Below are 16,755 nucleotides of genomic sequence, written 5' to 3'. Positions count from 1 at the left end.
CATTGAGAACGGGCCATGATGACAATGGCGGTTTTGTGGAATAGAAAGGGGGGAAAGGTGGGGAAAAGATTGAGAAATCGGATGGTTGCCGTGTCTGTGTAGAAAGAAGTAGACATGGGAGACTTTTCATTTTGTTCTGTACTAAGAAAAATTCTGCCTTGGGATCCTGTTGATCTGTGACCTTACCCCCAACCCTGTGCTCTCTGAAACATGTGCTGTGTCCACTCAGGGTTAAATGGATTAAGGGCTGTGCAAAATGTGCTTTGTTAAACAGATGCTTGAAGGCAGCATGCTCCTTAAGAGTCATCACCACTCCTTAATCTCAAGTACCCAGTGACACAAACACTGCGGAAGGCCGCAGGGTCCTCTGCCTAGGAAAACCAGAGACCTTTGTTCACTTGTTTATCTGCTGACCTTCCCTCCACTATTGTCCTGTGACCCTGCCAAATCCCCCTCTGCGAGAAACACCCAAGAATGATCAATTAAAAAAAAAAAAAAAAAAAAGAAACTGCCTCTGTTAGGATCAAAGGTTGAAGAAAGTAAGGAGAATACAGAGCTTCCTTCCATAACGGTAGGAAGGCACCAAATTTGAAAAGAGTAAGGCTCCTAGTGCCACTGCCTAAAAGGATTCAGATGAATAGCATAGGTAAGTTCTGCTCCAGGCTTCAGATCACAATTCTAGTAACATAGCACAGTGAGAACATTTTTATTTTTTCTGGACAAGTTTTGCCTCCCCATCGACAGGTTACATAAAGGAAACCCAATTTTTCATTCATCAGCAAAGACTTCCAGGAAAAGGGAGGAAAATTTCCTGTTCTCTCTTAAATGTTGTCAAAAGATTTAAAGTTCTTCATCCTTTTGATTCTCTTTACTTCAGATTCATGAGATAGAGCACACTATGCACAGGGCCAAGGCATCTGAACTAAGAGATGACAAGAAAGAGGGGTACGGCAGAAATAAGCAATAGCCCTGCCAGTACACAGTGTCTTAAGCTCCTACTTCTTGATTTTTTTCTTTTCCATTATTGACATCTGATTGATGTTAGGTAGACAGGTAGAACAAGGGGAATTGGCATGTGTGAGGGCAAAAATCTCACATGGAAATCACTAGATCTCTATAATGGGACAAGTGTCTATGAATTAGCAATGAAACCATAAGTTAGGATAATGTCTTGATGAGAAATGTTCTGGAAATAGCAACCAGATTCCGGTATCAGAAGGGATGGGGATTCATGGTGAGGGTCCAGGGAGGCATTTCTGTGTTTTAAATATTTAATACAATTGAACTGAGAGAAAGTCACGTATCAAGGGCAAAGCTGCTGCAATCAAAGAAGAACTACTAGGATTCAGCTTAGGCTTGCATTTTGGGAACCACTGTAGTAAGTGAGTAATCATAATCCAGAGAGAAGCCACACTTATGACAGATTCTTAGTGAATTAATTATTTATTACTGGTAACAAATTACCTGGAAACTTAGTGGCTTAAAACAACAATTGCATATTATCTTACAGGTCAGGAATTTTGGAGCAGCTTAGCTGGGTAGCTCTGGCTCAGTCTCTCATAGGTTGCAGTGAAGCCATTGGCTGGGGCTGCAGCCATCTGAAGCCTTGACTGGGGTTGGGGGTCTCTTTACAAGAAGGCTCATTACATGGCTGTTGACTGAAGGCTTCAGTTCCTCACCAATAGGCCTCTCTACTGAGCCACCTGAGCGTCTTTAAGATTTGGCAGCTGACTTCCCCCAGAACAGATGATGAGAGAGAGAGAAGAGGGGAGGGAAGTGGGGGAGAAGAAGGAAGACTTTAATGTTTTCATGACCTAATATAGGAAGTAACATACCATAATTTCTGCTGTTGTCAACTGGTCATACAGACCACTCCTGCTATAGTGTGAGAGACTATGCAAGAGTGTGATTGTCAGTAGAGAGAATGGTGCAGGGTTTTGATACATAGTCTTTAATTTGGTTGAATCGATCATTCACAGAGGACAGTGCTTTTTGTTTGTTTAATCCTGCCTACCTACCCCCTCACCTTTATTCTGTTTCTAGATAGAGGGAGGCTGGTGTGGTGACTCAAGCCTGTAATCCCAACATCCGAGCACTTTCGAAGGCCAAGATGGGAGGGTAGCTTAAGGACAGGAATTTGAGACCAGCCTGGGCAACATAGTGAGGCCCCATTTCTACACACATCAAAAACTTAGCTGAGTTTGGTGGCACATGCCTGTAGTCCCAGCTACTCAGGAGGCTGAAGCAGGAGGACAAGGATTGCTTGAGCCTGGGAGATAGAGGCTGCAGTTAGCCATGTCTGTACCACTGCACTCCAGCCTGGGTGACAGAGAGAGACCCTGTCTCTCTCTCTAAAAAAACAAAAAGAGAGATACATGGATTGGCATTCTTTTCTGGAGAGATAGCAATTATGTCCTCCTGACACAGGATTTCTTCTCTTCCCTTTGGATAAAGGATATTTTGCTAATTCAAAAGATTAGGAAAGACAGGGTTGGCAGTTCCACTTACTATATTTATTATTACAGTCTTACTTGACTATAGGCCTAACTAATTTTAAGGACACTGGGTTTATAGAAGAGAATGATGTGAAAGAGGACGTTAGGACAACCTCTGATTCCTAGAGGGGAGGGTGTAGCTTTCTCTTCCATATTTGCGAAGCAGGATTTTCCAAAGACATGAGATTGAAAAAAATTGTGGATGTGAGAAGACATAAATTTCATTAGGATGATGAAAAATATTTTTTTTCTCTCACCTCAAATCCATATCATCAGTGTTATAAAGTAAGCTAGGGTCTGTCTCCCTTTCAACCCAGTAGTCTTAGAAGGCTCAAGAAGATTAGGCTTGAATTTCTACTCTCAAACTCAAAATTTTGTAATCTCTCTTTTTTAAATGATTGAAGTGTAATTTACAGACATGTATTTTTACAAGCACAGATTATAAGTATTAACAATTGAATACACCCGAGTAATTCATACCTCAATCCAAACAAAGAACATTAATTTTTCACAGGCAACCAATAGTCTGATTCCCATCATCAAAGTTTAGTTTTGCCTTTTCATTAACTTCATATGGTAATAATACACTATTTGCTCTGTTGTATCTAATTTTTTTCATTCAATATAATGTTGAGATCATGTATATTGCTGTGTATGTTCTTTTAATATTTTAAGTTGAATTTCATTTTATGAATATGCTTCAGTTTTTTCCACTCATTTTTCTGCTGATGGATGCCTGGATGTTTCTAGGTTTGGGCTATTATTAATAAAATTGCTATGAACATTCTCTTTCAAGTCTATTGTGGACACATATTTCATTTCTTTTATACTTTTCATTCCATATACAATGTCTGGGTCAAAGAGTAGGTATGTGTTTAATTTTATAAAATACTACAAATCAGTTTTCCAAAGTGGCTGCACTATTTTACATTCAAATAAGCAATGTATGAGAGTTTCAGTGACTCCACATAACCAATAATTGATATTTTCAGCCTTTTAAATTATATCCAGGTCAGTGAGTGTAAAGTAATAACTCATTTTGGTTTGCATTTTCCTGATGATTATGTTGAATTCTTTAGTCATCTATCTTCATTTATGAAATATTCATTCAAATCTTTGTTCTATTTTGTTGCATTATTTAATATTTTTATGAAGTTGAAGAAATTCTTCAAATAGTCTAGATACAACACTTTTGTTAGGTCTCTTCCTTTATGTAGGTATTTTTAAATTTTTATCTGAAGGGTTTTGCAGTTTTCAGTGTAGGTATCTTGCATATACTTTGTTAACTATATTCTTAAGAATTTTATACTATTTGATTCTATTGTAAGTGATATATTCATTTTCCAAATGTTAATTACTAATGTATGGAAATAAAATTTATTTTCATTATTAATTTTGTACACTGAAACCTCGCTAAAATCCCTGATTAATTATTCTAGAAGTTTGGTGGTTTTATAGATTCCATTCGATTATCTAAGTACTTAAGCACATTATGTGTGAATGACAATACTGTCTTCTTTCTTTCCAATCTTTATTACTTTTAAGTAATTAATTAATTATTTTGCTTTATTCTTCTGGCCAGGTCCTCCTCACTACTGGAAGTACTAATAGAGGACATTCTTTTCTTGTTCTCGATTTTAGGGGTAAAGTGAGCAATACAACACTACTGTTTTTGATGTTAGCTTTTGATTCTTCCCTGGCACTATTTAGTAGACTCAGAAAATTTTCTTCTATTCTTACATTGCTAGAGGATATTGTTGCTGCTGTTGTTTTATTTTTAAAATCATGAGTGGATATTAACTTTTATTTTAAAATGTTTGTGCCATCTAAGATTATATAGTTTTTATTTTCTTGTTTTTAATTTTGTTTTTGCTTTATATTATGTATATAACTTCATAATTGTATTAATGTATTACAAAATTTATATTTTTAAGATTAAACTACACTTAATTATATGTATTTTTACTAGATTTATCTTACTGTTTTAATTAGAATCTTTGCATCTGTGCAAACAATTCTGTAGGTTTTCTTTTCACTCTCTTGATAAGTGTATTTTGATGCACGAAAGTTTTTAATTTTTACGAAGCCCAATTTATGTAATTTTTCTTTTGTGGTCTGTGCTTTTGGTGTCATTTTAAAGAAGCCATTGCCTAATCCAGAGTCATGAAGATTTTTCCCTTGTTCTCTTTTAAGAGTTTTACAGTTTTATCACTTAAATTTAGCTCTTTGGTTCAATTTGATTGAATTTGCACATGGCTTAAAGTAAGAATCCAACTTCATTCTTCCTGCATGTGGGTGTCTAATTTTCCCAACACCATTTGTCAAAGACCACCGTTTCCCCATTGAATGGTCTTGGCACCCGTGGTAAATGAATTGAGAGTTCACTTCTGGCCTCTCAGTGCTTCTCCATTTGTCTCTGTATTTTTCTTTATACCAGTGCTGCATGCACTCTTGATTACTGTAACTTTGTATTAAGTTTTGAAACTGGGGAGTGAGAGTCCTGCAAATTTGTTTCTTGTTTTTCAAGATTGTTTTGGTTACTTGAGGTCCTTTTATGTTCCACATGAATTTTAAGAGAGATTTTTCTATTTCTATCCAAAAAATAATGCCATTAAGATTTTGGTAAGGAATTACATTGAATCTCCCTATCACATTGGATAATATTGTCACCTTAGTAATATTAAGTTTTCCAATCCATGACTGTAGGAAGTCTTTTAAATAAAGAGGTATATCTATATTTACATAGGTTTGTTTTCAATATTTATATAATTTTATATGCTTTACTGGTATATAAATAAATTTGATTTATATTTAATATTTTCTTTTGTAATAGACAATAATATATATATTTATGAGGCATAATATCAAGTTTTGACAGATATATGTACATCAAAACTATTTATATATATTTCATACACAGCATATATATTATGTACAACATAATGTATATTATATATTACATATATTTATAGACTATAAATATATATACTAATATGTAACTATATATAAATAATATATAACTACATATTCATAGATATATATAACTATATACAAATATATAAAAGTATAAAAATAAATCTATATATTATATATAGTGGAATTATTAAATTAAGCTATATAGTGAATGATTGAATTAAACTGATTAACATAATCATCACTTCACATGCTTATCAATTTTTTTTGGTGAACAGACTGAAATTTCCTCTTCGTAATTTGTAAAATATACATTATTATTAGCAATATATTTCAAAAACATATTGCTCTTGTGTAACTGAAACTTTGTACTCTTTGACCAACATCTTCTCATCCTCCCCATCATCGCCCCACTTCCCCAGCCTGTAACCACCATTCTGCTCTCCACTCCTATGAGTCTGACTTTTTAGATTTCATGTATAAGTGAGATCACAGTATTTGTCTTTCTGTGCCTGGCTATTTTACTTAGAATAAAAAGAATCAGATTGCACCTAGCTCAGTTAACCCCTTGACTCTAGGTATAGAAATAATAAAAACACAAAATCAAACAAATTATATGTGTGTGTCTATCATCTATCTATCTATCTATCTATCTATCAAATGTCTATTTAAATACCATCTTTGACATTGCCATGGAGGATTATTATCCATATCATGATAATTTAGTAGATTAGCCCAGGGAATAGATAAACATTGGTGTTACCATACAATTTATAAATGTAGTTTTTAAAGAAAATGTCAAAGTATGTGGTTTAATTTGTAAAGTATATATTCTCATTTCGAAACTCTAAATGTAATATGTTTGTTTTCTCAACAGTATTACCCTGTTTCCAAATATTGCTTAAGGAGCCAATATGTCACAAAAGTTTTGCAGCAAGCAAATAAAATAAAATAAAATATGTATTTATTTTTACTCTAAAAACTATACATGCCTCTTTATTTATAGAGAGCTATAGCTATATCTGGATATCTATAAGACAAAGTTTTTTTACATTTAATCCACATACTTTGAACTTTTTAAAAAGATGTATTCCTAGGTAGTGTGTAATTTTGATGATAATGTGAATTGTATTTTCTTTTCAAATTGTATGTTCTCTTCATTTCTGTCTTATAAAAATGTGTTGGTTCTTGGATATTATTCTTGTATTTAATAACCTTGGTAAACTTATTAATTCCAAAAATTTAGCTGTAGTATTTCTTGAAATTTCTAAATACACAATAATGCCAACTGCATATGACAGTTTTATTTGCTCTAGTCCAATATTTGTTGAAAGTCCCCACCTCTGATATATATCCTTTTGTCAGAGTTTGTCATTGAAATACTAAGATACCCTATATTCCTGTTATTCTAGAAGTTAAGAAACAAAATCAGAGCTAAAACTTGCCAACTGGTTGGACCCAGTAACCCAGACAGGGGACAGACTTTTCTTGTTAGATCCCATCTAAGCCACGTAGGCTTGAGACACAGATTCTGGAACCTGAGGGAAAGAAAAATGTGTTTGCAGATATAAAATATGGATTTAAAAAAAATCATCAGGGAAAGAAAATGTCTATGGCAAAGGGCCTAAGATTAGAATCTACTACGCTCAGCGAAGTTGCACTCTCATCTAAGAAGTTCTTATCTAAATAACTGCCCTTTAGAAGCCGTCTGTTAATCAATAAACAGCTGTATAATTAGACATTACTTTCTTTTCTGACAACTACTCCCACTTAACTCTATTTCTGTTCACTTTTCTTCCCTTCCTTAGTTTTCAGACATTGTCTCAGGTGTATCCTTAGACCCTTTAACCCTGGTCTGCATGAAATTCCATACTTATATTTATGCTCTCCTTAATGCCTAGGTATTGGCAATCTTTGGCAGTCATTCCCTTATCCCCAGTGGGGAAAATACTGCTACAAATTTAAATGCATTTCACCACTTTAGTAGTTCACAAACTAGACAAAGGTACTGTCAACGATTGCCTGGATAACTCTAACAGTAGTCTCCTTGCTTCTTCTTTTCCTCCCACTACTGTCTTTTCTTAACACAGCAGCAAAATTGTTTTATGTCTTTATGCAGACATAGGTAAAAACGTGTCATTTGCCTACATAATGACCCATCTTATCTCTTTATTTCATTCAAGTTAAAATCAAAGTCCTGTCAGTAGCTCACTAGATGTTACAATTTTTTTTGAGGCGGGGTCTTGCTCTGTTGCCCAGGCTGGAGTACAGTGGAACAATCATAGCTCACTGCAGCCTCAACCTCCAGGGATCAAAGGGTCTTCCCCTGCCTCAGCCTTCTGAGTAACTGGACTACAGGTGCATGCCACCATGCCTGGCTAATTTTTTTATTATTTTGTAGAGACGGGGTCTTGCCATCTTTCCCCAGCTGGTCTTGAATTCCTAGGTTCAAGGGGTCTTCCCACCTTGGCCTCCCAAAGTGCTGGGATTACAGGCATGAGCCACCATGCCTGGCTGATCCATTATCTTTCTAACTTATTTTCCTACTGTTGTTTTCCTGGATCAGTTCATACCAGTGACACTGGCCACTTCATATTCCTTGAAAACACCAGACACATTCCTATCTTATGATCTTTGCTGTAGTTGTCTTCTCTGCCTGGAAAACTCTTCACTCAGAAATCCACTTAGATATCTACCCTACTTCCCCCAAGTATTGCCTTCTCACAGAGGTATATCCAGGATAATCTATTTAAAATGAAATACCACTGCAGCTGCCAGTAGTTCTCTTTCACTGACTTGCTTTTTCACTTTTCACAGCAGTTACCACCTTCTAAGATACTGAAATGGGAAAGGTCTTCTTGTCCCCCTCACAGGGCTTGCAACAGCGGGAGTAGCTCACTTCTTCAGTGCCCTGCTGCTCAAACCTCTAGGGAGAGCATACAGACGGACAGGATGTGGGGCTCTGGCCCCACGGCAGCATCTAGGGGTGTATGTTTACAGTTCCTGAAGCCCCAGTGGGCATGTGTTACTGTGTGCTCTTTTAGTTTTGCCATGTATAGGCAGCTAGTGTTAACTAGCTCAATTAGACCCTCTGCCTTATTGCAAGGACAGAGGGCTTTCTGTATCCCAGGTTCTTACCTTGGTGTACCAGAATAGTCAGATCACATGTGGGCTTGAAGAATGAAAGCAAGGTTTTATTGAGTGGAAGTGGCTCTCAGCAGATGGGGGAGCCAGAAGGGAGATGGAGTGGGAAGGTGATTTTCCCCTGGAGTCAGGCTGCTCAGCAGCTGGGTTCCCCTCCAACTGCCCCGGCCAAACTCCATGTTGTTCCGCTGGTCAATGGCCTGCCAGCGTGCCAGCGTCTGCTGGTTCCTGTTGGCGTGATCTTTAACCGATGTGTCCCTCTTGACATCCAGCCACTTGTGTGTTCTTCCACTGATGTGTTCCTTTCGACGTCCAGCTGCTTCTGTCTCTGCCTGCTAGAGTCTCAGGATTTTTACAGGCACAGGATGGGAGCATGGCAGGCCAGGGTGGTCTTGGGAAATGCAACATTTGGGCATGAAGGCAGGAGTGTCTGTCCTTACCTAGGTCTGTGGGCACAGGCCCAGGGGTGGAACCTTAGCCAGGGACCATGCCCTTCCCTTACCAGCACTTCCCTGCCCCTCTTCTATATCACCTCCCCCGTCTGAAGAGGTACATCTAACTGCTGTTCGAATATTGATGATGACGTGTCTTAGCTGCTTCCTGCTGATAGGGGCATCGTTTTGGGGAAAACAGCAGTCAGATTCTTCCCAGAGGTCTATATAAGGGTTCCTAGCAAAGGGGAGCCATCATCCAAGGCTCCGGTTCCCTGACCATTTGGAGGTTGATGGCTTCCAGGTGTGAGAGAAAAAACAAGTTTTATAAGGTTAAGTATGCATGGATTATATATACTTGGGTATGTATACCCAAGTTATACACACTGTAACTACGTACGTACATACTATACATACTATAATAAATACGTGTATTATACAAGGAAAAAAAATTAGTGCCAAAGATTACAGAGATAAGAAGTGAAATATACTAACAACAACATTGTACCCTGAGACGTTTCACCCTGGTGAAAGAAATTAAACCTTGTATGGGAGTGGATAAACTTTTAGAATGAGATAACTGTTCTGGCCATATGTTTAGTAGTTAACAGGTGTACCCTGGGAATTCTGGGGTTTGTGGGCTTGCCTGGTGGCCATTAAAGCTTCTGTCTCTTTCCTGTATTTCCTCTCTCTTTCCTGGGCCTCCCTGTCTGTATTGTAAAAGACCAAGGTGGCCACTTTCAGAAGGTCCTCTAATGTACTGTCCGGTCCCAGGGTCCGTTTCTGCAACTTCCTCCTGATGTCAGGAGCTGCCTGAGTAATAAATTTATCCTTTAGGGTTAGCTGTCCCTCGACTGAATCAGGAGATAGACAGGTATGCTTTATCAAGGCCTCTCTTAGTCTCTCCAGGAAGGCAGCAGGATTTTCATCAAATACCTCGTCGATCATGGACAACTTAGTATAATTGAGAGGCTTGGTCTTAGTCCTACAAAAGCCTTCCATTATGCACATCTGAAAGCGTCTCCTCTTCCAGTCTTCCACGTGTCACTGGGATCCCACTTAGGGTCATTCACTTTTACTGCTTCTCTTCCAGTTGGATAATGTTCGCTCCCTTCCCTGATGCCATATGTGATACAAAGCTCATTCCCAAATCTCTTTACTGCTTGCAGAGCGGCCTGCTTCTCAGTGTCCATCAGGGTCTGATTCAAAAGTAGCATAACATCTCTCCAGGAGAGTTTAAATATATGGGTGAAAGTCTGGAAAACCTCTATGTATCTATAAGGGTCATCTGAAAGCTTGCCAAGATCCCCCTTGGTTTGCTTTAAGTCCTGTAGGAAGAAGGTGACCTGGACCTTGCTGGGTGCAATTCACTGGGCATTTGTTGGAGGGGCAAAAGTGAGACTGGTTGAATGTTGAAGGTGTACCTCAACACACACACACACACACACAGAGTTCCTTGGCACAGACTAGCATAGTGTTTGCTTTGGTTCTAGGCATTGTCTCTGTTCAATCATTAGCTAATGACTAAGCTAACCGGGCAGAAACATCAAACGTTACATTCAGGAAAGAATGAAGACTTTATAAAATTAGATCAGAAAAATCTTTAAACAAACAAACAAACAAGTAGTAATACAACAAATGCAACAACAGCAAACTCTGTAGAGGGAGGAAATCTGGTTTCTAAATTGCAACATTATAATATTCAAAATGTATAGATTTCAGCAAAAAATAATGAAGCATGTAAAGAAAAAAGAAATCATGACCCATGCACAGAAAATAATAAAAAGAAACTGTTTCTGAAGAAGCCCAGACATTGTAATTAGCAGAATAAGACATGTCTAAAAAATAAAGTATAAGAATGATGTCTCAGCAATTTGAGAATATCAGAAGGAGAAATTATAGAAATAAATAGCAATTCTGCAGGTTAAAAATACTGACTTGCAAGGTTTCCGTTGAGAAGTCTGGTAATGGACTTATGGGAGATCTCTTACATGTGATGTTTCTTTCAGAATTCTCTCTTTGTGTTTGACCTTTGACAATTTGATTATAATATATCTTGGAGTATGTCTTTTTTGAAATGAACTTGCTTGGGTTGCTTTGATCGTCTTCAATCTGGATGTTCATATCCCTCTAAAGATTTGGAAAATTTTCAGATAATATTCCATTGATTGAGCTTACTGCCCCTTCCTCTTTTTCTTCTTTTGGTACTTCCATAATTCATATATTTGTATGTTTGATGGTGTTCCATAAGTATGCATAAAACACTTATGGAAAAATAATCTCAACAATTTTGAGATTATTTTTGGCAGATGGAGCATCCTAAAACTAGAAGTCATCACCTTCCTCTTCAAGTGACTGACTTCTTAACTTAGAAATCACCACCACAGGATGCATAGAAGACTGAAACAAAATGTGGCTTTGTGAATACAGTGTGGGCTTTGGAGTCAGAAACTCTGCCATTTGTTGGCTGGGTAACTTCTAGTGTCTCTCTCCATCTCAAAGAATTTCATCGTACAGTTTATTAGGGATTAAACAAGTTTGTGCTTATAAGGTACCCACTATTGAACTTTGTAGTCAATAGACACTCAATAAAAGGTGTTTATTACTCTTCCTTGTTCTCCACAGTGGCTTATGAGATCCCATTTACTGGCTCACTCTTCCTAGCACCATAGACCTCTGGACTGGATTTCTTCTTGCTATCTAACTCCAACAACTTGACTTCCTTTGTTCACCTTCATTTGTTTCAAGGCTCTTCTTTTTTTAACTTTTAGTTTTAAGGGTACATGTATGTAATTGTTTGTTATATGGGTAAATTGTGTGTTGTGGGGGTTTGGTGTACAGATTCTTTAGTCACCTGGGTAATAAGCATAATACCCAAGAGATATGCTGTCTCCCTCCTCCTAGCCTCCACCCTTAAGTAGGCCCCAGTGTCTGTTGTTCCCCTCTTAGTGTCCATGTGTTCTTGTTGTTTAGCTCTCACTTATAAGTGAGAACATATGGTATTTGGTTTTCTGTTCCTGCTTTAGTTTGCTTAGAATAGTGGTCTCCAGCTCCATCCATGTTGCTGCAAAGGACATCATCTCATTATTTTTTATGGTTGTGTAGTATTCCACGGTGTATATTTACCACTTTTTCTTTATCCAGTCTGCCTCTTTTTAAATATAGTCATTTTTCTCATTTTTAATTATCAAACATTTATAAAATGCTTATTCTGTGGAAGGTTCTCTGCCTCAAGAGTTACAAACATTAGGCTGGGCACGGTGGCTCACGCCTGTAATCCCAGCACTCTGGGAGGCCAAGGCGGGTGGATCACTTGAGGTAGGGAGTTTGACACCAGCCTGACCGACATGGAGAAACCCCATCTCTACTAAAAATACAAAATTAGCTGGGCGTGGTGGCGCATGCCTGTAATCCCAGCTACTTGGGAGGCTGAGGCAGGAGAATTGCTTAAACCCAGGAAGTGGAGGTTGCAGTGAGCCGAAATGGCGCCACTGCTCTCCAGCCTGGGCAACAAGAGTGAAACTCCATCTTCAAAAAAAATTTAAAAAAAGAGTTACAAAGATTAATGATATACAATCTCTGGCCTTAAAAATCTCTGAAAAACTAGAAATAATTCTAAAGCCCAGATAGAGTGAGTTCCCTTCCAGTATCCTATACAAGTTCAAGGTCCTCCCAAGCATTATTAAATCTTCCTAGCCTTTTGATCCTCCTCTGCCTTTTCTCCTGCCTCACTAATGTTCTAAGTCTCTGTTATGACACAGATTCTAGAACCTTCACAGGCCACACTCCCATCATTTGTTTAGGTCTGATCAATCTGCTCCACACAATTTCTCAGTGATCCTCTGCATCTCTGCCTACAAGGGCCTCCCTGACACCCAAGTTCATATTGCTCAGAAACAGTGAACTTGAGTTTTTCGTTTTATCTTGATCTCTCTCTGACAAAGAAATCCAGATGATGCGAGACCTGATGAAGACAATACATGGAAAATGACAGTCTTGGGTATGGACTAACTCCCTCTTTGAGGCTTCCTCAACTCTAATAGTTCAGGAGTCTCCTCTTAGGGACTTAGGGACTTTAACACAACTGCTTTATCTTCCTTGCCTGCTTCCTTTTCAAATTCAATATTTTTTCTTTCACTCTTATTGATTCCTCTGGAAGCCTGGGGGAAACAACCCACAGTTAACTAAGCTCTAGGCTGATAGTGCTGGTTTCTCCTTTGGTTTCTAGAGTTTAAACTGAACAAAGAAAATAACCATCCTCCGTAGCACTAGGAAAATTCCTTAGCCCATTATCTCACTTCCTGTAGCATGGTCACTCTATATAATCTGCCTCAACTCAGAAATAATGATTTCCTCTCATTTTCCCTATTAATAGGGTGGACCATCTTCTAACTGCCCTATAGACAGGGCATTTCAGACACTAAAGGAAGAAAAGGAATAGACAGTAGTACTGAGTACACCATCTAGTTATCCTTTCCTCCCCAATGAGTTATTTAACACTAGAAAAAAAAATTCACATAATAGAGGGCATTTGACTACTTGCTGTTCATTTTAGAGGTACATTAGAAGAAAATCTCCAAAAGTTGATTTGGCAGGAGAATTTTCTCACAGGACCAAACACCTAGAAGACTCAGTAGACAAATGCCTAATCTGCCCTGGTTGGAGGTGTGTTGTTATATCTTGAGATGGATTCACCTATTGTTCGTTTGAAGTAGTCTTAATGTGGGTGTAATCTACTTTCCTAGTCTTTCAGAGCTCAATATTCTTCAGAGTTTTTACTTTCACAGGCAGTTTTATGGTTTTTTTTTCTTCTTTCCTTTCTCTCTCTCTCTCTTCTTTTTTTTTCTCCTCCGATCCTTCATAGCCACTGCCCTTTATAACCATATGATATTGTCTAAGATTTTTCTCTCCTATGACTGCAAGACTCTATCTTACATCAACTGAATGCAGATCAATGACACATAAACAAACACAAGTTAAGCAATCCCAGCATGTTTTATCCTACTAACCACAATAACAAACCTCGCAAATATCCATCTCATCATCAGGAGGTTGGCGAGTGATGACTGAAAGGTTTTTCTGTGACAAGAAATTTCTGTCCTTTGCTGTGGCTTTAATTAATAAAACCACCTTCAGTCAGCACCCTTCAGTCAAGGTGCTGAAAGTTTTTTGATCACTCACTCATAAAAATGTTTTGAGTATGCATTGCCTATAAAAGTATATTTATAAATCTTATTTATAGCTATATATATATACAGAAAATCTTGCAACTTTAAAGGTATGAGTTAAAATTACACAGAAAATAGAAGTTCTAATATTTTCCCCATACCCCAGTGGATAGCTTCGTAGACCACTGATTCCCTTTAACATTCTTCCTGCCTGGGGAGTAAAGGGTTCAACTGAGGAGGAAATCTGTCAGATTTCCAACTCTAAACCAAGGGTACACAGCATCTGAGGTTCTTAGTATACGACCAAAGAACCAATGTAAGAGCTAAAAATGGGCAGGGGCGGGAATGTGAGGACAGTAATATGCGGCAAATAAAAGAATAAAGGAGTTGAAGTAGCAGAAAGGGGAAAGAAAAAAAAGTCCATCTGGTGGATAGTAAGAGGTGATCAGAAGTTGTGTCTGGTAATTTCCTGGTCTAAATAAGCATGTTTACAGGTGAGTTTTTGTTTTCAGAAATAACTTTGGCTGTCATCCTGACTCTACTGGGACTTGCCATCCTGGCTATTTTGTTAACAAGATGGGCACGACGTAAGCAAAGTGGTGAGTAATAATGAGTCAAAATGAAGATTTCCTGTGAAAACCACGGAGGGAGGGATGCCAAGATTCAGTCTGAGTTCATCTCACTCATCAAACAGCTAGAGACTTTGCCAATATTCTGGGAATCTGTTTCAATACTTGAGTCAAAGAATCTCTGACCTATTAGTGATTGTCCCTGCACTTTTAACTCCCAAGGTTTACATTATCAATAATGTCAAACAAAAAGTCACAGATAGGCCGGGAGCGGTGGCTCACGCCTGTAATCCCAGCACTTTGGGAGGCCGAGGCAGGAGGATCACAAGGTCAGGAGTTCGAGACCAGCCTGACCAAAATGGTGAAACCCTGTCTCTTCTAAAAATACAAAAATTAGCTGGGCATGGTGGCAGGTAACTGTAAGCCCAGCCGCTCGGGAGACTGAGGCAGGAGAATTGTTTGAACCCAGGAGACGGAGGTTACAGTGAGCCAAGATCACGCCATTGCACTCCAGCCTGGGTGACAGTGCAAGACTCCATCTCAAAAAAAAAAAAAAAAAATCACAGAGTTTAGCAAAAGTAATAAGAATATTTTAAAAGAAAATTACCTGAGCTGCAAGGGAAATTACCTGAGTTAAAAAAAATAAAAATAGAAGTGAGAAGACAGTATGTTGCTAAACACCAGTATCTAGTATTATATAAAAAGAATTGGAGACTTTTAGTGACTTAATCTGGGGAGATGATAAGAAGAGACAAATACAGAGTAGTACTTGTCAATGAAATAGAGATGGAGCTCATAAAAGCTAAGATACCTATTTCTATGCCATAAGGTCTCTCTTTCCTGGATTTTTCTGTTTCTCTCCCACAACTTTCTAATCAGCTATATTCCCTCCCTGTTTCCCATCCTCAATGCCTGTGAGCCCTCAAAGCAGAAGTAGTGTGAAAAGATAGGTAAAACAGGGCTGATGGGAGATGTGGAAAATGGGTGAGAGCAACAATGCATTATATCAGGAGGACCACCTTGGTAAGCAAGAAGCATAGCTTAGAGTGAGAAGAGTTTGATCAGAGGAAGAACACTTCTCCTAAGTAACTAATAAAAACATTATGCCTAATTCTTCCACAGAAATGTATATCTCCAGATACAGTTCAGAACAAAGTAAGTACTTATACTCATGAGAAAAATAAATATAGTATTTATAGAATTTTCACAAATCAGGAATGAAATCTGTCTTGTTTACAGTTGTGTTTCCAGAACCTTGCATAGTGCACTATTGCATGAACTGAACTGCTTCTAAGTGAGTGGGAGAAGTCTACCAGAGATTTCTAAGCAGTACTGAATGCCAAACTGGAGTTGGGGAGAATTAATTAATACTGGGTAGGCCTGCATAATTCTGAGGCTCTCTTCAGATGCTGCCTGTGGTCTGAGAGCAGCAACAGAGAACTGTTCCAGTTCAGGCACTGGAACAGATGGTTCAGTAAAAAGCCTAAATCCATTCATGAAGACGGCCTTAGTGAAGTGGCCGGACCGAAAAATATAATGTATCCTAGAATAACGAGAGTGAACACAGTTAGGGTAATTATGATTGAGAAGAGTACCAACTTCAGGATGTGAAGAATTGAAGAAGACTTTTCATGGAAAGGTCTGGAGAGATGCCAAAGTTGTTAAGAAAGATAGCACAGGATTGGTATAAGGCAAAAACTAGGAGACTAGCTGCTGAATTATCAAGAGGTAAAAGAAACTCTGAAACTCCTTCTGACTATCATTTAGCCTGGCTAATATTATAAAATTGGTGATTGACACAGTCACTTATCATCATCAGCTCTTGTAGCTTATGCACAATTCCTAGTTCCTGCAAAGTAAATTAATTCACATCATTATTCACCATTAGGAGTTCATGTTTACATTAGTTCTCAGAGTCTTAAATAAAGCCTCATTAATAATCAAGAAGCAAAATCATGTGCTCTCCCTTTTTTTCTAGGTGCTAGACTTCTGGACTATGAGGATGGTAGAGGTAAATAGATTAGGAACTACTAGA

The 16,755-nt window shown here is 38.1% G+C and overlaps 1 protein-coding gene and 1 long non-coding RNA gene across 13 annotated transcripts in view; one reads left to right on the top strand and one right to left on the bottom strand.

Annotated features, from left to right (window-relative positions):
• LOC104006792 (uncharacterized) overlaps nt 1–16,755 on the bottom strand; it is a 164,391-nt gene that overhangs the window by 29,323 nt on the left and 118,313 nt on the right. The window lies entirely within an intron of this gene.
• Nucleotides 12,748–16,755, top strand: part of TSBP1 (testis expressed basic protein 1) — an 81,880-nt gene continuing 77,872 nt past the window's right edge. For 6 of the 7 annotated variants that reach the window (XM_063812032.1, XM_024356989.2, XM_063812031.1 and 3 more), the window contains exons 1-4: nt 12,748–12,983; nt 14,664–14,750; nt 15,843–15,875; nt 16,699–16,731. In XM_063812032.1, coding sequence (XP_063668102.1) covers nt 12,971–12,983; nt 14,664–14,750; nt 15,843–15,875; nt 16,699–16,731 — 166 coding nt within the window. In that variant the 5' untranslated portion in view covers nt 12,748–12,970. 7 annotated transcript variants of the gene reach the window in all.

The sequence above is a fragment of the Pan troglodytes genome, chromosome 5 (genome assembly GCF_028858775.2).
Source record: "Pan troglodytes isolate AG18354 chromosome 5, NHGRI_mPanTro3-v2.0_pri, whole genome shotgun sequence".
In the NCBI taxonomy this organism is placed as follows: domain Eukaryota; kingdom Metazoa; phylum Chordata; class Mammalia; order Primates; family Hominidae; genus Pan; species Pan troglodytes.
The sequence above is the reverse complement of the archived record's forward strand: the minus strand, read 5'-3'. Positions and strand labels throughout refer to the sequence as shown.